This window comes from Sturnus vulgaris, unplaced genomic scaffold (genome assembly GCF_052056855.1).
Source record: "Sturnus vulgaris isolate bStuVul1 unplaced genomic scaffold, bStuVul1.hap1 Scaffold_195, whole genome shotgun sequence".
Classification (NCBI taxonomy): Eukaryota; Metazoa; Chordata; class Aves; order Passeriformes; family Sturnidae; genus Sturnus; species Sturnus vulgaris.
The window spans coordinates 6,330,088-6,355,841 of NW_028276170.1; the positions used below are offsets into that span (position 1 = coordinate 6,330,088).

At 53.6% G+C, this 25,754-nt stretch overlaps 1 protein-coding gene and 1 pseudogene across 2 annotated transcripts; one reads left to right on the top strand and one right to left on the bottom strand.

The window, feature by feature from the left end:
• Positions 1–906: 906 nt before the first annotated feature.
• On the bottom strand, positions 907–3,946 carry LOC148218036 (class II histocompatibility antigen, B-L beta chain-like; annotated as a pseudogene).
• Positions 3,947–15,921: 11,975 nt separating this feature from the next.
• Positions 15,922–23,607, top strand: LOC148218037 (class I histocompatibility antigen, F10 alpha chain-like). 2 transcript variants are annotated; one of them, XM_088158152.1, is made up of 8 exons: positions 15,922–16,069; positions 17,456–17,719; positions 18,225–18,497; positions 19,215–19,487; positions 19,580–19,687; positions 19,786–19,821; positions 19,941–19,972; positions 21,652–23,607. In XM_088158152.1, exons 1-7 carry the CDS (start codon positions 15,997–15,999, stop codon positions 19,964–19,966), a joined length of 1,053 nt encoding a protein of 350 aa, XP_088014278.1. In that variant the 5' UTR covers positions 15,922–15,996; the 3' UTR covers positions 19,967–19,972; positions 21,652–23,607. The 2 variants fall into 2 exon arrangements, with proteins under 2 accessions (XP_088014278.1, XP_088014279.1); XM_088158153.1 differs by having other exon boundaries at positions 21,666–23,607.
• The last annotated feature ends 2,147 nt before the right edge of the window (positions 23,608–25,754 follow it).

The following is a 25,754-nucleotide window of genomic DNA, read 5'->3' on the forward strand; positions in this document are numbered from 1 at the left end:
AGGATTTTTGGGAGGAAGCTGTGTGTTTTGGAGGTTCTTACACACAGGATGCCAAATGACTTCAGAGATGAACTTGGGCAATGAGGAACTCCCTCCCTAAGGCCCTCTCCTCTTGCTTTTCCCCAGTCTAAGATTTTTCATTCCCAAGGTGTGGGCAGATGGAGGAGAAGGAAAAGCCCCAGAGATCCCCCACGAGGAGGGGCTGCAAACCCAGCCCAGGGAGCTTCGAGGAGGAAAGACCCTCCCTGAGCCGGGAAGGCGGCCGGAGATCCACGCGGAGCTCAGAGCTGGTGGAGAAGCCTCCTGGAGGGGAGAAGCCCCACGAGGGTTTGGAATGTGGGAAGGGTTTCAACTACAGCTCCATCCTGTTGCGGCACCAGGTGATCCACACAGGGAACGGCCCTACACCTGCTTGGAATGTGGGAAGCCACCAGCGCGTCCACACTGGGGAGAGGCCCTACGAGTGTCCTGAGTATGGGAAGAGCTTCGTGCTCTGCTCCAGCTCCATCCCCCATGGGAGGATCGGTGTTGGATGATCCCCAGTGACGCCCGTTGGGCAGAGCCCTGGTGATCCTGGTATGGTTGGGGAAGGCGTTGTAGAGATTTCTTTCCCTTCTCCTTGTGCTGCTGTGATTTGGTTGGTAATAAATTCCCTCGCTGTGCCCAGGCTGGCTCTGTTGTTCCCGTGCCGGTGCTCGGGGCGGGATCTCTCCTGTTCCTTCTCTCAACTCCCGGGCCTCTCCTCAACCAATCAGAGAATGCGATGAAGAAGATTCAGCCAATCAGAGAGAGCAGCTGTGATGACTCACCAGTTGCCGGGCAGACCCGCAGCACCCAGTGTTCCCCACCTGGACCCGCCCTCCCCGCCCAGTCACGATCCCCCCCCGGGGTCCCCCCCAGTCCCTCTCCAGTCCCGCCCCACAATAAACGGGACGGGGCGAACTGGGAAACTTTACTGGGAACACTGGGAGCAGCCGGGCTCCCAGCGGGGGCAGAGTGACAGCGGGGCTGAGGAGAACACACGACCCCCCCCCCCAAAATCAGTGTGGGGACGGAGCAGGGGGTCCTGGCTGCGTCGGAGGCCACAGGGAGGGGCTGCAGCCTCTGCTGGCTCAGTAGAGCAGAGAAAAGGGGGTGACACCCGGTTGGGGGCCTCAGGGGGAGCACATACGCTCCGGGACACCTCCCCCCCCATCTTCTTTCACAGGTCGAAGCCGAGCCCCAGCGCCAGGAAGACGAAGCCAAACACGGAGCCCCCGATCCCCATCAGCACCTTGCTGCGGGCGGTGTCTGGTGGCATCTCTGGGGGTCTACAGGGGTCAGGACCCCCCAAAACCTCTCATGGACACCCCGAGACCCTCCAAGCATCCTCCCAATCCCTCCTAGCCCATCCAGGGCTCCCTTTAACCTCCTCCTTATCTCTTCCCAGCCTCTCCAGGACCCACCAAAGCCCCTCCTGTCCCTCTCAGGGTCTCACAGCCCCCTCCTAGTTTCCCCCCACTACTCCCGGACCCCCAAACCCTTTTCCAGTCCCTTCACAGCCCCTCCGGGACTCACCAAGCACTCTAGCAGTCTCTTTCCAGCACAACCAACCTCATTGCAACTCCTGCTTTTCCATCCCCAGACTCCTTTCATCCCCTCCAGACTCACTCAAGCACTCTCCCAGTTACACTCAGCATCCCCACACTCCTTCCCAGTTACATCCAGCACCCCCAAACTCCCTCCCAGTGTCCACCAGCACCTCCGGAACCCCATAACTTCCTCCCCAGCATCCTTCAAATCCCTTCCCAGCCCTTCCAGACCCCGAGGCACTCTCCCCATTTAGACCAGGCTCTCTCCAACTCCCTCCCAGTTACTCCCAGCACATCCCAGTACCTCCCCCGTACCGAAGTGCTGTCTCACCGGCTGCTCCAGGTTGACGTGCTCCACCTGGCGGGTGTAGTTGACCCCAAGCCAGGGGTGGTTTCCAGAAGCACCAGGAGCTGGTGGGTCCATTCGCCGTTGGCGACCACGTCGGTGGCAACCACGTGCTCCGGGAGCTCCTGCTGGCCCTGGAACCATCTCATGGATGTGGGCAGAGTAGAAGTACATCACGGAGCAGAACAGGCGGCCTGGGCCGGGCTGGGAGTTCGAGGGCACCAGCGAGATGGAGACACTGGGGGGCACTGGGAGAGAGTGGGGACGCACTGGGATCAGCTGGGGGGAACTGGCAGAGAGAGGGGAGGGGTGGTGTGGAACTGAGAAGGACTGGGAATGGGCTAAGAGAGACTGGAAATAGACTGGGAGGGACTAGGAATGGACTGGGAATACACTGGGGGCGGACTGGGAGAGACAGGAATGGATTGAGAGGGAACTGGGAGAGTGGGTAGAGGTCTGAGTTTGAAATGAGAATGAACTGAGATCAGACTCGGAATGGGCTGGGAATGGCCTGAGAAGGTGCGGGAGGGACTGGGGCCTCACTGGGAGGGACTGGGGCAGCACTGGGAGGAACTGGGGGAAAAGCGCCCGGCCCTGGGAGGCCGAGTCCAGCGCGGGGCACTCGGCGCTGCGGATCTGCCTGGCAACTGATGAGTCATCAGAGAGCCGAGCTCTGATTGGCTGAGAGGCGTCAGATCCAACCATGCATGAGACAGACGCGGGGGGGCACCAGGATGGACTGGGAGAGCCACGGGGGCCACTGGGAGGGATGGGAGGCCCCGGGAATCGGCACATGTACGCCAGGGGCTCTGGGGTGATTCCCAGAGAGGTTTTGAGGGGCTCCAGGGTCATTGCCAGGGCAGGGCCTGTGGGGACACGCTCTGCCCCACGCTCACGTCTGCGCTCCACGAGGAACGGGGCGTACAAGTCGTAGTTGTACCTGCAGGACGTGTCCACCCGAGCCCGATAATACTCCAGTAATTCCGGGTCGCTGTTTCGGTACTGGGCCAGTTGTTGCCCATGCGGGGTGTCCCCTACGTAAAGCCCCATATCGCTGCCGAAGTGTGCGAGCTGCTCCCGGTTGTAAATGTGCCTCAGCACGAACCTCACCTTCTCCGTGCCGTTAATGAAGTGACACTCGCACTTTCCCATCCTCTGGAACACCGCTGTGTGTGCAGGACACAGCTCAGGGGGTGCCTCCTCGTCACCCCCCCAGAGGTCCGGGGGCCACCCCGGATCCCCACCCCGCACCCCCTGTGCCCCACGGCCGCCATGGGACCCTCCTGCCCGCGCTCCCACTTCCTCTTTCCCACCCTTCCCCCAATTTCCTTGTTCTCATCCTCTCCCCTCCCACCTCCAGCCGCTTCCCAAATCACTTTTGGGGTCCCATTCCTTCCCCTTTCCCACCCATTTCTTCCAATCCCCAACCCTCTCTCCCTCGATTTTGAGGTCCCACCCTCCCCTTTTCCCCACTTTCCGACCCTCTCCCACCCCTTCCTCACGTTCCCCAATCCTCAGCCCCTCTCGCTCTTCCTTTGGGGGTCCCCTCCTCCTCCTCCTCCTCCCCCTTCCATTTCGGGCTCCCACTGCTCCCTTTCCCCCTTCTCCCCTCCCGCTCACCCGAGAGCTCCGCGCCCGCACCGGGGGGGGCTCCCAGCACCACCAGTAGGGCCCCAGCTGCCGCCACTCGCCCCGTGGCCAGCGCCAGCAGGTGCCGCCAGCCCCACAGCAGCCGCCGGGGCTGCACTGGGAGCACCAGGCCGGAGCAGGGCCGGGCTCAGCAGCGCTGCGCGCTCTGATTGGCTGAGAGCACTTTTGGGGACCCGTTTTTCTGAGGCTCCCCCTGGCAACTGAGGAGTCATCAACTCTTCGCACTTTGATTTGCCGCAGCGCGCTCCGGCTGCTTTTGGATCGCAGCCCCGGGTGGGGTTTCTTTGCGGAGGGGGAACCTTGGGGCGCTGGGCAGGTGGGAGCTCAGGTGTGCCCAGAAATGTGTGCCCAGGTGGGTGCGGGATCTCAGGGTGCCCATGGCGACGGCTGGCCCCATGCCAGGCACCCCCCCAAAGTCGCTCTGTCCCTGCCCTCGGCAGCCGCACAGGGGACAAAAAAATGGAACCGAGAGTTCCTGGGTGGGGATAAGGACCGGGAGAGATCCCTCAGCAAACTCCGGCACGGGACAACAGACCCAGCCTGGGCACAGCGAGGGAATTTATTACCAACCAAATCACAGCAACATAAAGAGGAGGGAAAGAAATCTCTCCAATAGCTTCCTCCCACCCAGCACGGATCACCAGGACCACGGATCACCAGGGCTCTGCCCAACGGGGGTCACTGGGGATCATCCAACACCGATCCTCCCGTGGGGGATGGAGCTGGAGCAGAGCACGAAGCTCTTCCCACACTCGGGGCACTCAAAGGGCTTCCCTTAGTGGTGACTCCGTTGGTGTCGGGTCAAGTGAGAGCTCTGGGTCCCTTCGTGTCTCCATCATTCGATCTGGCCTCTCCTTGGAGTGGACGTGCTGATGGGTGATGAGCTCAGAATTCCACATTCCAGGTCTTCCCACATTCCAGACCGTTCCCTGGTGTGGATCTTGCGGTGCTTGGTGAGGTTGGAGCTCCAGCTGAAACTCTTCCCACATTTCCCACACCCATAGGGCCATTCTCCAGTGTGGATGTTCTGGTGTTCCCTCAGCTGGGAGCTGTAGTGGAAGCTCTTCTCACATTCCAAGCACTTGTGGAGCTTTTCTTCCTCCTCCTCTCACATTCCAAGCACTTGTGAGGCTTTTCTTCCTCGTCCATCCAGCCGTAGCTTGGGAATGACAAATCCTGGTTTGGGGAGAAAAACAAGGTGGGGGCTCCTCGGGCTGGGGGCTCCTCCTGCCCAAATCCATCTCTAGAATGTAGGAGGTGTCTTGCGTCCATGAAATTCTCCAAAATATCAAGATTCAGCAAAAAAAAGCTCCCAAGGTGTTCCCCATCTCTGATCTCTCCACTTTGGGGTTCCAGAGGTTTCTCTTCCCTGGGATGATGGGGGTCCAATGGCTCCAGGGTTTCCCCCTTCTCCAGGGTCCTGCTTAGGGATGATCCAGGGGCTTTTGGGGGTCCATGGGGTCCCTTCTTCACTGATGCCTCACTTTGAGATCCCTGGGATCCCAGGGGTCCCTCCTCTCCAGACTCCCCCCCTTTCCAGGCTGCCGGAGATCACCCCTCTCTGCTGTCCCTACTCTGGAGGTCCCAGGGGTTCCTCTCCTCTGCTCTCCCGGGGTCCCCAGGACCAATGTCCTCCCCCCTGCCGACACTGGGCAATGGCCACATGGACCCCCAGAAGATTCCCCCAAGGGGCTCAGCTTTGGGGTCCTGCAAGATCCAAACATACACACAGAAAAAAACCTCCCAGTGATGCCAGGCGATATTTGGGGTTCAATTCCTCAATCTGCGAGCTCCAAACACACCCCAATAAAAAAACCCTCTCAGGGACCCCCCGATAGATTTGGGACCAGCTTTCCCTCCCCGCTCACCTGCAGGATGCGGTGGGGGCGACGGTCCCGTGGCCGGGGCTGCTGCTGCCACAGGGAGCACAGGAACCTCCTGTTTCTCCTTCTCTGCCTGCTCCTGCTCCTCCTCTTACTGCTCCTCCTTTTCCTATCTTCCTCCTCCTCTTCCTACTCCTCCTCCTTCCTAATCCCACCTCCTCCCCAGTTTCTCCATTCTGTAAATTGAGAGTGGAGAACTTTGCTTGTTTTTAGAACTAGAACAAAGATCCCAGATGGAACAAGCCTTGCTGGTTTTAGTCAGAAGCATCAGTGACTAAAGGTCACGTTTCCTTTGGTTTTGTCCCTTCCTTGTTCCCACTCAGTGTTCAGGCTGGACTATGGGGTGTCCTTGTTTGCTGCATTTTCAGAGTTCCTCTTGGATCCTTCGGGCAGTAGGCTGTGCCCTGGAGGATTCTTTGTGCTCCTTTGGGACACAGAGAACCTTCCAAGCGTTCTTTCCGTGAGCTGCTGCTGTGATGTCACAGGAGCGTTGCCACATCCCAGTGCTGCTCCCGTTGCTGTGGGACACAGAGGCCTCAGTGCCCAGAGGCTCTGGGTGCCTGCTGACTGCCGGAGGATCCTCCTGCCCGAGGCATTCTCGGCAGCCAGCCCAGCCCTGACCCGTGTCCGTGTGTGCCTGCAGGGGTGCAGCCTGCAGACGTGTGCAGCGCGGCCACAATGATCCAGCAAGTGGTTGCTGCAGTTTGCACTCTGTGCTCTGTGGCTTATTCGGGGTATTTTTTAACCCACTTGGCAAGTAAGTCGAGGTTTTATCTCGGTGCAGCATCTGTGGCTTTGGGCTTGCTGTGTGCTTTCTGTTCTTCCTCTGGACCTTTGAGTTGACTTTGTAACCAAATTGCCATGAAGACACCGTTGGTTTGGGAGAGTTCCTGCCAGCAGCTGCAGCTGGAAAAGGGGGTGTCTGCAGCCAGCGAGGCGTTTGCAATGAGGCCTGGGGGGTTCTGTTCCCTCGAGCAGGGCGTCTGTGGCAGTGGAGCCTGGAACTCCCTTTGTTTGCTGACACAGCCCAGGATTTTGTGCTGTTCTCTTGCTTGCTCTGTGAAGGGACTGTGGCTCCTGGAGGGATGCTGTGAAAGCAAAATATTCTCTTGGGGTTGCCTTGCTCCGTGGCATTTCCCACAACAGGCAATTTTTTTCCTACCAGCATCTGGTTCATGTTCCCTCTCCCATTCCAGGGCACCTCATGCGTGGATCCCAAGCAGCTCCTCCTTCGGTGAGTGGGAAGAAACCTCTGGTGTTCAGAATTGTGCAGCAAGTTGTGAGCTCTGTGTGTGGCAGCCGAGTGCCATCCTGGGAGGCTGAAGGAAAGTCCCTGTCAGGGTCTTTGCAGCAGCAGCAGCAAAAGGATCCCTGTCAGTTTTCTCCTTTTCTGCTGAAGAGTTTTAGAAGAGCTGCAGGTCTGGTTTTGCAGGCAGAGGATTTGCCTTAGCCATGGTGAAATATCGAATTCCCAACAATAAGTGGCAATGTCACTTTTAGCCCATTGTGTGAACAACTCTGAACTCTGTTTGTGCTTCGTGCAGCTGGATGTGTAGCTGAGGATAAATAAGGTGATAACTGAGACAGAACTTCCTGTCCCTCACGCTGCTGTCTGTCCTCAGGGCACCAAAGCTGCATCAGCACCTCCTCTGGCTCCCTCTGCTTCCAAAGGGGAAGAAGACAGCAGTGAGCTTCCCGCTGTTCTGGGGGACGAGGGCGAACACGCCGTGGTTTGGGAATACAACAGCAAGGCTCCCGCAGTGTGGGACAAGGACAGTGGACATCTCCCGGCACGGGAGGAGGATGGTGGATGTCCCCTGGCATGGGACAAGGATAGAAAAGCTCCCATGGCGTTGGATGAGGGCCACGGTCATATCCCGGTGTGGGATGAGGACAGAGGACATCCTGTGGCTCGGGAAGAGGAGGGTGAACATATCCCAGCACGGGATGTGGATGGTGAACGTCTCGCGGCTTGGAAAGATGATGGAGAACCTGCAGCATCTCGGGAAGAGGACGACGAACCTGCCTCTGCTTGGGAAGAGGACACTGAACCTCCCTCCGCTGCGGGATCCTGTGCTGAACATTCTGACAGCAGCACAGCCCTGCAGCCAGAGGGGACAGGGGAGCGGTGCCTGATGCAGCTGAGTACGTCTGTTCTGTTCCTGTGTGCCAGAGCAGGGTGCTGTGTGTGTGTCTCAGCATGAGCTGCACCCAGTGCTGCTCTGCAGCTGAATGTCACCGAGTCATTCATTGTCCTTCCCCAGCTGACACCAAGGGGCTCATGGCCCCAGGGAGTGGGGCTGCATTCTGGCTCTGCTGCAAGGAGGGGGTCTCCATCTGGGAGGGAGCATCTTCCACGTGGTTTCTTTCAGGGAACATCGTGAGCGTGGGGGAGCCTGCTGAGAAATACCTGGGACTGGAGCAGATTGGCCAAGGGTAAGTGCATGGCAGGTCCTTCTGCACAAGCACGGCCCAGGTATTTTGCTGGAGTCAGGAGAGCTCCAAACACCTTCAGACACTGGGGTATGATCCTGCTGTCTCTCAGTCCTGGTCAGAATTGATAACTGTGGTCAGAAGGCACAGTCAAAGGCCCCTGAGGCTGGCAGTGTCCTGCCTGCAGCAAGGAGCAGGACCTGCAAGATCTTCTGTGCCTGGAATTTGATTGCCCTAAAGAGCAACTCACCATCTGGTGACTCTCAGAAAACAGTTCTCAAGAAGAACTAATAAGTGCTTTTTTCAGCACAGGTAATAAACCCCATACATTCAGTAACAGACACAGAGCTGCTGCACTCGAGGGGAAAATGCATCACCTGCCTGATGGCAGGGCCCTTGTGGATCCTGCAAGTCTTAGGCAGGAAATGCAAAAGGATGAAATACATTCTTTTCCAGTTCTTTAGACACCCACCCCCCACCTCAGGTTTTGAACTAAAGGGATTCAGTGTGGACATTCACTCCAGCCCTTTTCCTTCGTGTTGGGCTCAGTTTTCTCTTGCACACCTTGCCTGGCAGACGGCTGGTGGCTGCTGCACTGCTGTTTGAAGGGTCGATGTACTCAGGTGTTTTGTGAATGCTGCAGGCAGCAAAGATCTCCTGTCTGGGCTGCCTTTCATTCCCAGGGCCTAAAGCTCTGATTCTTTCTTCTCTGCTGTTTTGTCTCCAGGGCTTTTGGAACTGTTTATAAAGGACTCGACAGGGCCACTGGAGGAGAGGTCAGTGCCACCACGTCCAGCACGTCTGGCAGCTCTCGAGGGCTTTCCCCTCTGCTGGGGGCTGTGGCTGCAGCTTCGGGGGCCCAGCAGAGCTTTCCTGCACAGGCTGCTCCTCTGAAGGCAGAGCAGTGTCAGCCTTCAGAACACAGCTGGGACAGACTTGGTGCTTCTGAAGTGCCCAGAGGAATGCAAGGAGGGCAGTGGTGTCTGTCAGAGCCGGACACCATGGCTTGGTCTTCATATCTAAAACCATGAATGCATCAGCAGGTGGAATTGAGGCTCAATTTATCTTCATCCCAGCCTTGGACAGGAACACTATTTAGCAGTTTTTCCTTCCTGCTTTTCATCTTCAAAGGCCTAATTAGGCCTAATTAGGGAGAGATCCTGCTTGGGCTCACTTTGGGGTTTTAGTCCTACTCCAGCTGTTCACAGAGAGAGAGGGAGAGAAATGAGAAGATGGATGTCCAGAGCAAAGCTCTCTCCTAAACGCTGCAGTTGAAACACAACTGGGTCTGGTGTTAGTGACAGCCTGTGACAGTGGATGTCTGTGTTTGCTTTATTGTGCAATCCCAAACAGAGCAGTGGCATTTGAAATCCTGACCAAGTCCCATAGAGTTGCTAAAGGGTTCTGGGCTGTTTTGCTCTGTTTCACAGCACCAGAATTACCTCCTGCTTGCAAAATGTGTTTAAATCATAATAATGATCATCATCATCATCATCGGAGTGGTGATAAACTAAGGCCATTTGAGAAGATGCAGATTCTGTAGGTGCAGAAAATGTTGTTAAGAGCTTTGAGGCTGACAGCTGAGGGACCATTTCTGCAGAGCTTACAAGGCCAAATGTCTCTGGCCACGTGTCCTGTAAGCAGCCCCCAGCCAGCAGAGGAATGGGCTGTGGGAATGGCACTTGCTGAGCTCTGGTGTCCCATGCCAAGGCAGTTTAGCACAGCCTGGCTCTGTCGCTCCAAAAAGATTCACTCCATGCTTGCTGTGGTCTCCTGCCACAGACCCCTCCAGCTAAAGGTCTGCAATGTCACTTCAGGTGGCCATAAAGAAAATGAGTCTCAGAGAGCAGAACAGGGAACGAGCTGTGAATGAGATCCTGGTCCTGAAAGGCAAGAACCACCCCAACATTGTCAACTCTTTGGACAGGTGAGTGCTTCAGGTCTTATCCTGTGCAAGGGCCCTGTGTTAATCTTTCATCCGTAGTCAGTAGCCTGTTTTGAAAAAGCCTGACCTGGACATATCTTCAACAACAGCCTGGCAGTTCACTCCCATGCTTCATGCTTTTGTTTGTTTTTTTCTTCAATCTGGAACCCTGTGCTGTGCCTTATGATAAGTGCTGATAAACCATGGCAGAAATTATTTCCCTTGGCTTCTTCTTCCCAACTCCTTTCCATTGCTGCAGATGCCAGGAAGTCCAGGTTTCCAGAAATGCCTCATTTGCCCATTTTTCAATGGCCTTGCCTGTTTCTGAAGGGACTTTGTTCATGGTTTCCCAAATAGTTGATAACGTTTGTCCCAAGTGCTGTATGGCCTCCTTGCCTGGATAACTCTGGAAGTTGCATTGCCTTGTTCTGGAGGGAATGGTGGAACTGATGAGTTCAGATGCTGAACCAGCTGGGGGCAAGTGTTGTGGTTCCACACTGATTTGGGCTGTTGCTAAACTGCGTTTTTCACTTGCTTGCCATCTAAGGCATCTCCTTTCTCACAGGTGTCTCCTTCTCCTTCAGACTGTGCAGATTCCAAGGCCTGTGCAGGAATCTCTCCATCTGATCGTGTTCTCATTGACAAGTGACCTGGAAACAAAACTCCACTCGAGGCTTTTCCATGGGGGAATTGAGCAGTGCACATTCATCTCCATGCTGTTGTTTTCCTCTTCCAGCTTCCTCGTCGACGAAGATCTCTGGCTGGTGATGGAATACATGGATGGAGGAACTTTGCAGGACGTTGTCAGACAGACACGCATGGCTGAAGGAGAGATGGCAGCTGTCAGTCGGGAGGTGAGGGATCCTGCTTGTGCTTCCCATGGCTTGGACACGATGGTCCTTCCAAACAGGCTGTGAGAGCAGGAGGGGCTCCATGCTCAGGGCTTTGTTTCTGTGTTGTTTTTAAGAATTGGAGAAGGAAGAGCCTCTGGAGTCAGTGGCCTGCCAGTATCACTACACTTCTACTCTGTTCTTGTCCTCTTTCCTGCTGCTGTGGTACTCTCTCTGTCTTTCTTTGATTTGATTTGATTTGCTGTTCTCAGCTTTGCCTTGAACCATTTTCCTGGAGCTTGTCTGCACTGTCTCCTGGCCTGTCACAGCAAAGTTGCTGCTGGGAGAATTCCAAACTGTCCTTTCTTGTCTGATGTGTTCTGGCCACTGATTTTTACCCTTGTGTTTCTTGTTGTCTCTCAGTGTCTGCAGGGCCTGGATTTCCTCCATTCCAACCGGGTGATCCACAGAGATCTGAAGAGCTCCAACATCCTTCTGGGAATGGCTGGCTCTGTCAAGCTGGGTGGGTGTTCGTGGCCAGGCACGGTGCTCCCGGGGTGTGAGTGTGAGGCTGTTTCCAGTGATGGTCAGAGCCCCACAAGTGCTGCTGCTGGCACTGCCCGGCCCCTGCTGCCAGCTGAGAGCGGCTGCCCCGTGCAGAGAGCTCAGGAGAGGAGCAGAGTGTCAGGAGTGGCTTTGCTCTGGGCATGGCCCTTCCAGAGGGACGGGAGTTGGAATCTAAACTGCAAGGGAATCAGTAAAAGCCACTGCATGAACGCTGAGGGTTTATTTAAGGGTCCAGTTCCATCATTCCTTGGCCACATCCCTGAGGACTTTTCCAGCTGACTTCACTACTGCATTCTCACACTGAGAGTGGGGAATCTTTGTGCTTGGTTTCCTCATTGCAGCTGTCTTTGACAGTGTTTGTTTCTGTCCTCAGCTGATTTTGGCCTCTGTGCTCAGCTCAGCCCTGAGCAGGACCAGTGCAGCTCCATAGTGGGCACTGCTCACTGGATGGCCCCAGAAGTTGTGACCAGGTCTCCTTATGGCCCCAAGGTGGACATTTGGTCCTTCGGCATTGTGGCCATCGAGATGGTGGAAGGAGAACCTCCTTACTTCAAGGAAACAGGGGCTGTGGTAAGAGGCAAATTCTCCAGTGTTTGCAGAGGCCTGTGAGCACAGGCTGACCCTGCACTGGGAGGAGCTGCTGGAGGTTTCTGCATATTGGGAAGGGAATTCCCAGAGGACTCGAGCCTGAACACAGATGAATATTCTGCAGTCTCCAGCAACAATTTGCTTTGGGTTTCAAATTGTTGCAGCTCTTCTGTCTATGAGGATGACCTGAAAATGTGAAGCCAGTGTATCAGCTCTAATGTTATCTTGCAAAAAAACCCCAAACCAACCCCAAAACCCTTCCCCAAACCCAACAAATTTTCTGAAGGAGTTTCTAAAAGAGGTTTTTAAGAAAGGTTTAAGTTGAATTCCCCCCTGATTTTTCTCACTAGGAAGCTTGTCTAAAACATGAAGATGATTGCTTAACATCCCTGTAGTCCAACATATTTCCTTCCTAGTCCAAGCTACTTTCTCTGTCATTAAGCCTGAGCTTTCAGCAACCCCAACCTCCTGTTCCTTGCCTGGCAATTTCTGGGATGGGGCATCAGGAATTCATTTACTTCAGTGTCAGTGGCACTGCAGACATGTGTTTGATGCAATTTAAAATAACACACGCAGACCACACTGACTCTTGAAAATGGCCTGTAAAGCTGGTGTCCGTATTTGGAGAAGCAAAATATACTGTTTCTGATGGAGGTTCCTACTAACAAAGTCAGACAACGAAATGGCCTCTCAAGGCAAGATCATTTGGATGTTGCAATGGCTGTGGCTGCATCAGGGTTTGGGGATTTTGGCTGGCATAGAAAAATGAGCCGTGAGCAGCACCTCTGCCGGGGAGGAAACTGCCCCCGGAGCTGGGGCTGAGTTACCGGGGTCGATGTGAGCAGCTGTGGGTGTGAAGGAAGCTGGCACAGCGCTGCCTTTGCTTTTCCTGCAGGCTCGGGCTCTGATCCGGCAGAACGGGACCCCGCAGCTGCAGGAGCCGCGGCGCCTGTCGGCTCTGCTGCGGGACTTCCTCGAGTGCAGCCTGGACTCGGACGACGAGCGGCGCTTCTCTGCCCAGGAGTTGCTGCAGGTGAGCGCGAAGCGGCTGCAGGGGAAACAGCAGCGCCAGGGAGGGCTTTTCTTGGGGGGGGACCTCCGATAATCTCCAGCCTCGCTGCTTTTCACACGCAAAGCAAGCAGAATCCTCGCCTGGTTGGGGCTGGCTGGGTCTGTTCGAGGTCATCTGGACCTGGTGACCCACAACGAGCAGGGACATCTTCAAGTGGGTCAGAGCCCTGCCTGACCTGAGCTTGGATGCTTCCAGGGAGGAGGCACCTCCCACATCTCCGGGCTCCCTCTGTCAGTGTTTCCTCTGGTAAAAAAAAATTCTTCCTTAGACCTAATCTGAGCTCGCTTCCGTCTCTTGAGTTTCAAACCATTCCCCTTCGTCCAAGAACTTGACTCTGGAAAGTAATGGTTCATTTCTTTCTTTTTTATCCTTTGGGCAGCACCCATTTTTATCATCAGCCAAGCCTCTCTCCAGCCTGACCCCTCTGATTGCTGCAGCAAAGCAACCACGGGTGCAGCAGAGGAGACAAAGCACTTGAGAACAGCTTTTTGTTACAGTAGTTAGGACAGTTAGTTATGGTAATTAGCACTGCTAGTTAGTTAGGGTCGTTAGGACTGTTTGTTATGGCAGTTTTTTGAATAAAAACTCTCTTAAAACCTCAACACCCTTGTGTCCCTGCCTTCTCCCCCTGTGACTCAGCTGCCCCGAGCAATGCGAGGGGAGAGCGGGCCCAGCCTCGCCCAGTGCTGAGCCCCGGCAGAGCCCAGAGCAGCCTCGGCATCTGCAGAGTCAGTCTGGAAGGAGGCGCTTGGAGCCTCCTCGGCTGCAGCCGCCCCTTGGTTACAAACTGTGCGTGGTGGGAAATGCCACTGGTTCTGCAAGAGGGCAGAAGGGGCCCGGGGAAGGCCCAAGTGCTCCATGCAAGGGAAAAACCCACCCAGTGCTGGAGAAAAAACACGCTTTTATCCCCTCCAAAAATGTAATCCTAAACCAAGTGGAACAGGGGAAAGGGAGGAACCCCGGACCTTCGGGCCCTGCGAACCAAAGCGTCCCGCGGGTGTTGGTTTCTGCCGGGCTCGCTGCCCCCAGACCAGCCCAGCTCAGCCCAGCCCAGCTCAGCCCAGCTCAGCCCAGCCCGCGGGCAGGGACACGCGTTTGGAGGAACCTGCGAGGGCGAGCAGGTGAAGGGGCTCCGGCAGTGACGGGTGAAATGAACAGGGTGAATGTGACTTAAACAAACCCTGGGAATCTGCTTGGAAACAGGGCCAGGGACTTGTAGGTAAGAAGGAACGAAAAAGATTGTCACTTCTAGAAAATGGTGGTAATTGGCATGGACTGTTGTTCAGCCAAGGCTGTGTTAAATTCTTGAACTAGGGAAGAACAAAGACTTAAGAGAATTATGAATATTGTTTTGTTTTACTAAAAAAAAAAAAAAAAAAAAAAAAAAAGCAAAAAAGCGGGTGTGTGTGCACATTGGAGGGGGAGATGGAGTGGACAGAGCGAGAAGTCTGAACCTTCCAAGGTGCAGTCCTGGGGACAGGGCAGCCACCTCTGTACTGCAGACAGGAACCGGGAACAGTGACACGATCTGACTGTGACCCCCATCCCCTGTGTGGGGACAGGGGAGGGAATGGAGAATAACAGGAAATCCGGGAAGGAGGGAAGGGTGAGGGGAAGATGTTTTCGTAGGAATTATTTTCTCATTCTCTTGCTCTGACTTGTTTGATAATGTTATGAATGACGTTCTATTTTTCCAGTTTATCAAGCAACAAGATTAAATGTAGCAGCAAATTTTTAATAGTAACAATTATAAATGGATACAATTAAAGTATTGGAGATGAATACAATCAAAATGCATATATTTGAGAATATAATTTAGTATAATTGAGGTTCGTATAAAGCATAAGCAAAACCGACCGGTGATATGGGGAGTGGCTCCCATTCCTCACGTACCAAAGCATCAAGGCCAAAAATCCTGTTTATATACTATATGCTACAGAAGTTTCTAGAAAACTCCTCCTAGTTTCTGTTCCTAAAATCTACATCACTATGTTGTATGGCGCATGCTCTACTAATGGGTTAGGGGGTCTCTCATCCTTTTAAGGGTCTTATTTCTGATGAAGGCTCATCATCTTCATCAGTGACCGCTGTGTGACCTGCAGGTAGCGCAGGCGCCCTGTGTGACTGAGCAGATGTTTTCCATAACAAGACTTGAATTAAATCCCATGCTTGGAATGGTCCCATTTTGGCCCATTTCCAGGTCAAAACTCTATTTCTAGATGCTGCTTATCAGACAGACCTACGTCCTTCTACTATTCGCTTCCAACATCCTCCTTCGACTCCCAACATTTGGAAGATGTCCTTTGTCCTGTCTCACCCATCTCCCCCCCTTTCACTCTGTAACAATTGTCTTCTATTGATCTAAATACAATTTTGCTAATATAGTTACAATTTAATTAGCACGAGTCACATTTATCACAATAATAAATTCAATTAATTTCCCCAAGTCAGGTGTGTTGACCAGTGATTAAACTCTCCCCGCCCTTATCCAGACCCTCGAGCCTTTCCTTATGTGTTCTGTTCCCTGCGCAGTGTGAGGAGGGAAGCGACAGAGAGGTTTTGGCCTCTCTCAGGCATCCCCTTCTCCGGCCCAGGCTCCTACAGAGGCTGCAGGTGAATCCCGGCTCCATCCCGGACTCACCCCGAGCTCCCGGCGGTTCAGGGCAGCAGCGCTTCCTTGGCCTCCTGCCCGGGCCGGGCCCAGCGCCAGGGCCCCGCCTCAGGCGAGGTTTCCGAAAAATAGCGGAGCTCGGGGAAAGGGAGGAGGAGTCCGTGCCGTGTGCAGAGCCCGCCCCTCGCTGCGATTGGCTACTATTGCCGTCACTCCTCGTTCCCGCGCGCTGATTGGGCAGAGAGGGGACAAGCCCCGCCCCAGTGCAGCAGGCGTCCGTGCCGTCCCCTGCCCGCCTCCGCGCTCCCTCGGTCTCTTTCGCTTCCGCGTCCCAACCTGAGAGACCGGGATCTACCCGGCAACCGATGACGTCACATAGAATGGAGTTACCATTGGTGGGAAGGAAATAGCAGCGCCAATGGCGGGGCCGGAGGCGGCTCTGGGGGCGGGGCCGGAGGCGGCTCTGGGGCCGGAGGCGGCTCTGGGGCCGGGGCCGGGCGGGCCCGCAGCGGAGCAGAACGATGGCTCCAGCGCTGGCTCTGGGGCTGCTCTTGGGGCTCCTGGGGCTCCGGGAGCCGGGGGCCGCGACGAGAGGTGAGTGGGACCCCCGAAACCGCGACCCTCCTGAACATTCATTTCCAGCCACCGAGAACCCTCTAAGCCTTCGTTCCCGGGCACGGGATCCCCCCTGTCCCCTTAGCTCCATTTTGGCTTCTGTGACGCCCCCATCCTCTTCCCCAGCACCAGGACCCTCCCGTACACCCTTATGTGGTACCGAGACCCCCCTGAACATGCTTTCCTGGGTACTGAGATACCCCTGAATCTCCATTTCCGGGCTAGGACCCTCCTGCACCCCCTTTTCGAGCATCCCGCTTTTCCCAGACCCCAGTCTCGCCCTTTTCCATGACCTTTGGACCCCCCAGAATTCCCAGCTTTCCGTGTCCCCCCCGTTTCCCACTCCCGCCGCTTCCCGAAACGGCGTCCCAGAGGGTCCCGGGCGTCCCAGGGCTATCAGGAGGGTCGCTGCGGGGATCCAGTGGGACTCAGATGAACTCCCTGGAATTCTTTCTTTCCCCCATCCCCTCCCCCACCGCTCTCCCTCGGTCTTTTTCTCATCTCCCAGGCTGCGCCTTCAGGATCCGCTCGCCTCTCCCAGCCCCAGACCCCCCTTTCCCGTGAACCAGGGACCCCCTGGCCCCCCATTCCTGTCCTTCTCAGCTCCCAGGGCCCCCTTTCCCTCAACATCGGGGACCTCTGGACCCTCTTTCCTGGGCACAGGGACCCCCTGGATCCCCCATCCCGCCTCTCCCAGTCCTTTCCTTGAACCTTAGACCCTTCCCAGCTTTCCTGGCTCTCCCCGTTCTGCTTCCTGCCACCCCAGTCTCTGCACCCCCCAGTTCTTCATCCCCTGCTCCTCCTGCAGGGGGTCCCAGGGGCTCCAGGAAGGTCCCTGGGGGGTCGTGGAGGTTCCCAGGGAGGATTCTGGTCTCTGAGACCCCCTGACACCCCCTGACACCCCCTGGGCACTGGGACCCCCCTGCACTCCCTTATCCCGTACCATTTCCCTCCTGCACCCCCTTTCCCATCCATCCCACCTTTCCCTTTTCCAGACTCCCCTTTTCCTTGACCCTGAGACCCCCCTGGACCCGCATTCGTGATTTTTTTAGTCCCCAGCTCCCTGTTCCCTCTACATCAAAGACCGCTGAGACTCCCATTCCATCCATCCCGGCTCACCCTGCCTTCTGACTCCTCTTTCCTTGGCACTGGGGACCCCTGGACTTCTTTCCTCGGCACAGGAATCCCTTGAAACCTCCATCCCACCTGTCCCAATCCTTGTATTCCCCTTTCCTTCATACTAGGCGTCCCCTGAGCGCCCGTTCCTGGACACTGGAACCCCATGCACCCCTTCCCGACTATCCCAGTTCCTCTTTCATTGATCCATAACTCTCTCAACGCCCCCAAATCTCCGTGTCCTCCCAGTTCTCCACTCCCTGCGTTACCTGCACGTGGCCGTGTCGGAGCCCAGCCCGGGGATCCCCCAGTTCATGTCCATGGGGTTTGTGGATGGGATCCCCTTCACACGCTGTGACAGCGAGCGGGGCCGGGTGGAGCCGCTGACACAGTGGATAAAGGACGGAGCCGAGCCGGGATATTGGGATAGCCAGACCCAGATCTGTGAGCAGAACCAGCACATGGATGCGAGGGACCTGGAGACAGCAAGGAGCCGGTACAACCAGAGCAGGGGTGAGTGGGGGGATCAGTGGGGCTGGGATGGGATATGTGTGGCTGGGGTGGGAACTGTGGGCCTGGGATTTATGGGGCTGGGATAGATCTATGGGTTGGGATGGGATGGGGATCCTTGGGGCTGAGGTGGGATCCATGGGGCTGGGATGGGATCTGTGGGTTGGGATGGGGATCCAAGGGACTGAGATGGGATCTGTGGGGCTGGGGTGTGGATCCATAGGGCTTGAATGTGAATTCACAGGTCACCAAAGGGGCTGAGATGGGGATCCATTAGGCAGGTATGGGATATCTTGTGATCCATGGGTGTGAATGGGGACATGGATCCATGGGGTTGGGCTGGGATCTGTGGGGTTAGGTTGGGATCCATGGGTTGGGATGGGGCTCTATGGGGCTGGGATGAGGCTCTGTGGGTCTCCATCAGACTCTGGCGCTCCATAGGGCTGGAATGGGGCTCTGTGGGGCTGGGATACAATTCCATGGGTCTCTGTGGGTACAATCCCTGCAGGTCTTCACACAAAGTTACGAGTTTACGGCTGTGACCTCCTGTCCAACGGGAGCATCCATGGATCCTTCCAGGATGGCTACGATGGGCGGGATTACATCTCCTTTGACCTGAGATCCAGGAGATTTGTGGCGGCCGACAGCGCTGCTGAGATCACCAGGAGGCGCTGGGAGCATGAGAACGTGGCAGAGGTGTGGATCAATTACCTGGAAGACGAATGCCAGGAATGGCTCAAGAAATACATCGGATATGGGCAGAAGGAGCTGGACCGCAAAGGTGGGAGCAGAATTCCTGTGGGAATGTGGGATTTGGGAATGGAGGATTTGGGAACATGGGAATTCTAGTGGGAATTCCATGGGCAGATCTCACCCCCATCCCATTCCAGTTGGAATTCCTGAGGCAGATCTCACCCCCATGCCATTCCAGTGGGAATTCCACGGACAGATCTCACCCCCATCCCATTCCAGTGGGAATTCAGGAACAGATCTCATCCCCATCCCATTCAAGTGGGAAATCCATGGGCAGATCTCACCCCTGTCCCATTCCATGGAATTCCAGGGGCAGATTTCAACCCCATCCCATTCCAATCCGAATTCCATGGGCAGATTGTACCCCATCCATTTCCAGTGGGAATTCCAGGGGCACATGTCTCCTCCATCTCGTTTTACTGGGAATTCCATGTCCAGATCTCACCCTTATCCCATTCCTGTGAGAATTCCATGAGTAGAGGTCACCCCATCCCATTCCCATAGAATTCCATTGGCAGATCTCTCTCTCATCCTAATACAGTGGGAATTCCATTGGCAGATCTCTTCTCCATCTCATACCAGTGGAAATTCCATGGGGAGATGACATCCCCATCCCATTCCAGTGGGAATTCGAGGGACAGGTCTCACCCCCATCCCATTCAAGTGGGAATTCCATGGTTAGATCTCACCCTCATCCCATTCCCGTGGAATTCCATGGATGTCTCTCACCGTTATCCCATTCCAGAGCCCCCTGATGTCCATGTGTCTGGAAAAGAGGAACACGGGACGCTGATCTTGTCCTGCCACGCGTACGGATTCTACCCCAGCTCCATCGCAGTCAACTGGATGAAGGGGGATGAAATCTGGGATCAGGAGACGGAGTGGGGCGGGATCATTCCCAACAGTGACGGCACCTTCCACACCTGGGCCAGGATCGAGGCGCGGCCGGAGGAGCGGGAGCAGTACCGGTGCCGGGTGGAGCATCCCGGAATGTCGGGGCCTGGGATCTACGCTTGGGGTGAGGCTGGGAATGTGGAATGTGGGAATTGGGAATTTGGAATGCTCAAATGGGGATTCCCCTCCCCCTGCTCACCATCCCTCGTTTCCCAGAGCCGACAGCTGGCAGGAATCTCACTGTGGTGGTCGCTGTGTCCATCATCACTGCCATCATCATCCTCATTGTCCTCATTGGATTTGTCATCTGGAAGCGCCAATCCGGTAACGCACGGGATGGGGGCTGGGAAGGGGCATGGATCCACCTGGCACTGTTCTGGGAATCCTGTGCCACCAACGCTGATCCCACTGTTTCTCCACAGGGAGGAGGGACAGGAATGAATACAGCATGGCAGCCAGTGAGTACCAGTGGTGGATCCAGCTCTGGATCCCCTCTGTGCAGATCCCAGGATGGATCCTGGGGTTAATCCTGGTGTGTGATCCGTGCTAGAATCTCATGGATCTTCTCTTTCTGCAGGAAATGATGTGGGAACAACAGCCTGACCACAGGTATGGAGCGGGATGAGGGTGGGATTCCAGAGAGGGATCAGGGCAGGATTGGACTGATTGGGATCAGGGAGGGATTCTGGATCAGAGTAGGGGTCCAGAACAGGATCAGATGGAATTGTGGAGTGGGATCACAGCTGGATTCTGGAGCGGGATCAGGTGGGATGGATGGGGCAGGATTGGTGCAGGGTGGATGGGGCAGGATTTGTGTGAGATGGATGGGGCAGGATTGGTTGGAATTCCAGAGAGGGATTGGGACAGGATGGGTGGGGCGGGATTACGTAGAATGGATGGAACAGGATTGGTGTGGGATGGATGAAGTGGGATCAGGGAGGTGTTCCAGAGCAGGATCAGTTGGATGGATGGAGCAAGTTTGAGGCAGGATCAGGTGGAATTCCGGAGCAGCTCCCGCTCTCCATGGGCTCCAGCAAGGTCCATCCTGCGGGATGGGGACAGGGACAGGGTGACACCATGACCCTCTCTCATCCCGGCAGGAATCACTGCCTGAGCAATCCCCAGAGCTGGATCCAGCCCCTTCCTGTGGTAGTCGATTTGGCTGAGATGGACTGGGATTTAGCCCAAATTCCCTATAAAGAAAGCACAAATTTAAGACCTTGGGAGGCAGGCTGTTAAAAAGCAAGGCCTTAGACATGAGGTCTGGCCCCTGCCCTGCAGATGCAGAGGCTTTAGCCTAAAACCATGGGCTTTGTAAGGACATGTCAGGCATGCCTAGGCACGTCCCTAATTCTCATTTGTCTTTGGACCTTTGCCCTCGGGTATCCCTGTGTATATCCCTCCCCCTGGTCTTTGGATGCAGCCTCTCAGATCACATGTTCACAAATGGATTAAAAGGATATCACAGGCACCATCATTCCCATCCCGCTGCTTCTTCTTCTTCTTCGTCTTCTTCTTCTTCTTCTTCTTCTTCTTCTTCTTCTTCTTCTTCTTCTTCTTCTTCTTCTTCTTCTTCTTCTTCTTCTTCTTCTTCTTCTTCTTCTTCTTCTTCTTCTTCTTCTTCTTCTTCTTCTTCTTCTTCTTCTTCTTCTTCTTCTTCTTCTTCTTCTTCTTCTTCTTCTTCTTCTTCTTCTTCTTCTTCTTCTTCTTCTTCTTCTTCTTCTTCTTCTTCTTCTTCTTCTTCTTCTTCTTCTCCTTCTCCTTCTCCTTCTCCTTCTCCTTCTCCTTCTCCTTCTCCTTCTCCTTCTCCTTCTTCTTCTCCTTCTCCTTCTCCTTCTCCTTCTCCTTCTCCTTCTTCTTCTCCTTCTTCTTCCTTCTCCTTCTCTTCCTCTTCCTCCTCCTTCTCCTTCTTCTTCTTCTTCCTTCTCTTCCTCTTCCTCCTCCTCCTCCTCCTCCTCCTCCTCCTTCTTCCTCTTCCTCTTCTTCTTCTTCTCCTTCTCCTCCTCTTCCTTCTCCTCCTTCTCCTCCTCTTCCTCCTCCTCCTTCTCCTTCTTCCTCTTCCTCTTCTTCTTCTTCTTCTTCTTCTTCTTCTTCTTCTTATTATTATTATTATTATTATTATTATTATTATTATTAGCCACGCTGTAACCCGGTCAGGCTGGTGAAGCTGTCACAAAGGGAAAAACCCCCATTGCATTACAACAGGCAGCCATATCAGATTCCACGTGTTCCAGGTTAAATTCACATGGAGGGGAAACTGGATTTACAGAGATATCTAATGGCTTTAGGTTCCATGTTGCAGAAGCTCCAGAATTACATCCTGCTATCCAGACCCATAGGACTGGACACACCTGCACATCCCTTCCAGCCTGGACACTGGGTCTATGTGAAGTGGTGGGACAGTGATCCTCTACAAGCCAAGTGGAGAGGACCATTCCAAGTCCTGCTGACCACCCTCACCTCAGTCAAAGTTGCTGGCAAAGGACCCTGGACTCACTGCTCCAGAGTTAAGAAGGGTTCTGCTCCGGAAACAACTGAAAATTCAGAGACTGATGCAGATGAAAACATGTTTTAAATTATTCCTCTTCTGTGCCTAAAGAACTGTTTGTAATAATCATGATTCTTTTTTGCATGATAGCCGACTATTCAAGACATTACTACTGTTAGATATTTATCTAATAGTTAAGATATTTATCTATTGTTAAGGGTTAGCTTTCTTTCCTTTTGTTTCTTCTTACCTATAGAATTTTTCCCATTAATTGCTAGATAATTCTAACTGCAGCTACTTGTTGGTGCTTGAGAAAACAAAAGGTTGGCCTGGCCCAGGTAAAAAGGAGGGCGGGGGTGGGCAGCTACTCAAGGCTTTGGGTTTTGGAAGACACGTTTGGAGCTGCTCTTGCTTAAGGAGAGGAAGTCCCCATGACCCAGCACAGAGCTGCTGCTCCTTCTCCTCTGGGGTGAGCCTCTGCTCGTAAGAGCAGCCACTGACCTAAGGCCTTATTAACCCCTTCCTCACTAAAAGAGGCACCGATCACCCTCTGCTCACACCCAGCTGCCGCTGCCCGCTGCTCCTTCAGCGCTGCTCTGAGTTTCTCTGCGCTGAAGCCCCGCCCTGCCCTGCCCTGCTGGGACGTCCTGAGGTTCGAACTACTGCCGAAAAATTCTCTGATACATCTCGTCCACCAGCCCAACATCTTCTGTTCATATCTGCTGTTCTAGCTTAGTGCTTTTCAGAGTCCGGCAGGGGCACTGGGATTGACTGCCCCAGGGCTTTGAGAAGCAAATCCTCTCCTCCATCCTTTCCCATCTCGGCCAGAAATGCTGTCACAGGCTCCCTGGTTCTGTTTGTTATTAATTCCATAGTTGTTGTTTCCTTGCCTTGTTATACATACCAGTAAGAAACTGTTATTCCTATCTCATATCTTCGATTAAAACCCCCTTAATTTCAAAATTATAATAATTCAAAGGGAGGGGGTTTACATTTTCCAGTCCGAGGGAGAGTCCTGCCTTCCCTAGCAAACACATGTCTTTCAAACTGAAAGAAATTTTGGTGCCCAACATTGGGCCCGACAGCATCGAGAGAAAGGGGTGAAAAAAGAACAGTTCTTGAGTGATCTCATTTTTTGTGTGTGCTGAATGCAGAAACTTCACTGGGTGGCACCATGTGGTCGAGCTTACCCTAGTTTGGGTGGCACATAGTCATGGCTATATTTCTCCCATTTGCAGCCCCTTATCTAAACATGGCTCCTGTTGAATCATTAAAACAGATATGTTCAGGGACAATGACTCTCTAACTGTTACCGTATGGACTAGAAATCCTGAATATTAGAATATAAAGTGTATAAACCATAATAGTAGTAGTAATGCTAAGGCTTGAAGACTGCAGTCCCCAGAGTAGGCCCTGGGAAACTAACTTAAGAATGTGCTGTGCTAAGAGCATGCAGAACCGTTAGTGATAAGGTTAAAGTATAAACATAAATAAAGTACTGGTGGTGGGCAGTGGCGCCAGAGAGAGATTGAGGGGGAGAACACTATAGTCCTAAGATAAGCAACCATGTAAGATTTATGACGCCAAAATGCTATCTTCAAGGTGAATGTATCTATAGAAGAATGTGTACTTCTGCACATAAACCATTTGTAAAAGGGTATAAAAAACCCTCTAAAAAGGGAACCAGAGGGATCCTGACTTGGGACGCGAGTCCGCAGGTCCCCGGGCCCTGAATAAAGCACCACATAAACTGACACTCTGTTAGTTTGTGTTTTACTTGGGGTTTTGGGCAGCAGTTTTGGCGACCGCGGCAGGACTCCGGGGGCGGCAGGGGCGGTTCGCGAGCTGATCTACTCCACGCCGGCACCAGGTGATTTCTGGGGAGACATCAACCCGTGCCCGACCCCGCGCCTGACGGACGACTGTGAGGTAAGCCCGCAAGGTGCTTTATTCTTTATTGAAAGGGAAAGCCCGCCGATTAAGACGGGACGGTGATCCCGCACCGGGGGCAAAGGACGTCTTAAAGGTTGTGGAAAAGGAAGCCTAGGCGCTGGTCGTCAGACGCAACAGTGATTGCGCAGATCCAGCACTTGCCACTCGCGGCGACGAGAAAGGCAAGAATTGTGGTAAAGGGTGTGTGAGTGTGGAAATAATAGTAAAGTGTGTGAGTGTGAGTGTTATGATGCCTTTTAAAACCTTTAAAGTTCTGGCTAGTTCGGGGATGGAAATTCCGAATGATTCACCCTTGGGCTGTTGCAACATTGGAAGGTGGGGAATTTTGGTGAAGAACTGAGTAAAAAGAAATTGATTGATTTTTGTAATCATGTGTGGCCCCACTACGAACCTGAGGGTATGCAATGGCCCCGAAATGGTACTCTAAATCCTGATATTATAACTCCTCTTATGCACTTCTTACAAAATAATGAGAAATGGGAAGAAATTCCCTATCTTGATTTGTTTTATTGTTTGAAAAATAAGCGAGAATGGCAGAAAGAGTGTGGCATTATGGTCTTAAAAACAGCAACAGATGGTTGTGCGGGCTGCAAAGGGTGGCAGAAAGGGAAGGAGTATTCTGTTAAGTTGTCAGACCCTGAGGAGGATGTTTCTCTGTTGGTAGCACCTAGTGTCCCTCCCCTGGAGGAGAGTGAACCGAGTGAGTCGGACGAAGAGGTGAATGAGGAAGAAAAGGGGGGGGATTTAGAGAAAGGAAAAGTCGTTGATAAGCCGCGTACTCCTCTATGTGAAAGGACCCGTAGCGGGCAGGAGAAGAAGGGAAAAAGGGGTGCACAATTGATGGCTCCGTTGTGGGAAGCGGTTGGACCCCACGGGGAACGAGTAATGGTGAAAGTTCCTTTTTCTCCTAATGATTTGTTAATTTGGAAGCAGTCTGTGGGGGCTTATCGGGAGGATCCTGAACGGGCGGCAAGGGTAGTGAAAATGGTGATTAAAACACAAAATCCAGACTGGAATGATTTACAAGTCTTACTGGATACAATAATGGACTCTACTGAGAAAGAGATGGTGTTTAAAGCTATGAGGGAAAAGGCACGAGAAATTATTAGGTTGCAAATAGCGGACGGTACATTAAATGATTTGGTGCCGCGGGAGGATCCAAAGTGGAATGTTAATTCAACAGGGGGTTACCATAGACTTAAGGCTTATCAAGAATTGTTGGTAGAAGGAATACGGAGCGGGATACCTAAGACGTTAAACTGGTCCAAGTTGTATTCAGTAAGGCAGGAGAAAAATGAGTCCCCGTCAGCTTTCTTAGAAAGGCTTAAGGAAACTGCTCGAAAATATACCAGTTTAGAAATTGAAGGGGAATCAGGGAAATTGCAGCTAGCTTTAATTTTTATGGGACAATCCCAAGAGGATATTCGGAAAAAGTTGCAGAAATTAGAAGGGGAATATACACGGAATTTGGATAAACTTTTAGAAGTTGCGTGGAAGGTATATAATAATAGGGAAAAAGAGACTGCTAAGAAACAACAAGCTAGTATGTTGGCAGTACTACAGCAGATAACGGGGAATGGTATGTGGGGAGGTGGCCGGGGGCGCGGACGGGGGCGAGGAATGGCTAGGGGAGGAATTTCGATGGGTGGAAGGGGATTCCCAAACCAATTACAAATGGGACAAGGAAAAATGAGATTGGGATTGGATCAGTGTGCCTTGTGCAAGAACAGAGGACACTGGAAAAACGAATGTCCACTTAATCAAGGTATGGGATTCGGGCTGAATAGCGGGGAGGGGTTGATAAATAATTCACGTGCAGTTCGGGGGGGGCCACAAGGTGACACCCAAGCCTCTATGATGGGAAGCTACCAGAATCAAAGCTGACTAGATCGGGACCTGAAGGTAGTCTTAGAAGTAGACGGGGAACCATTGGAATTTAGAGTAGATACG

Bases quoted from the DNA above. Each gene is read 5' to 3' on its own strand.
- LOC148218037 (XM_088158152.1), top strand. From the start codon at position 15,997: ATGGCTCCAGCGCTGGCTCTGGGGCTGCTCTTGGGGCTCCTGGGGCTC. The intron at 19,488-19,579 runs GTGAGGCTGGGA...CTCGTTTCCCAG, and splicing joins GCCTGGGATCTACGCTTGGG to AGCCGACAGCTGGCAGGAAT. The intron at 19,822-19,940 runs GTGAGTACCAGT...CTCTTTCTGCAG, and splicing joins TGAATACAGCATGGCAGCCA to GAAATGATGTGGGAACAACA.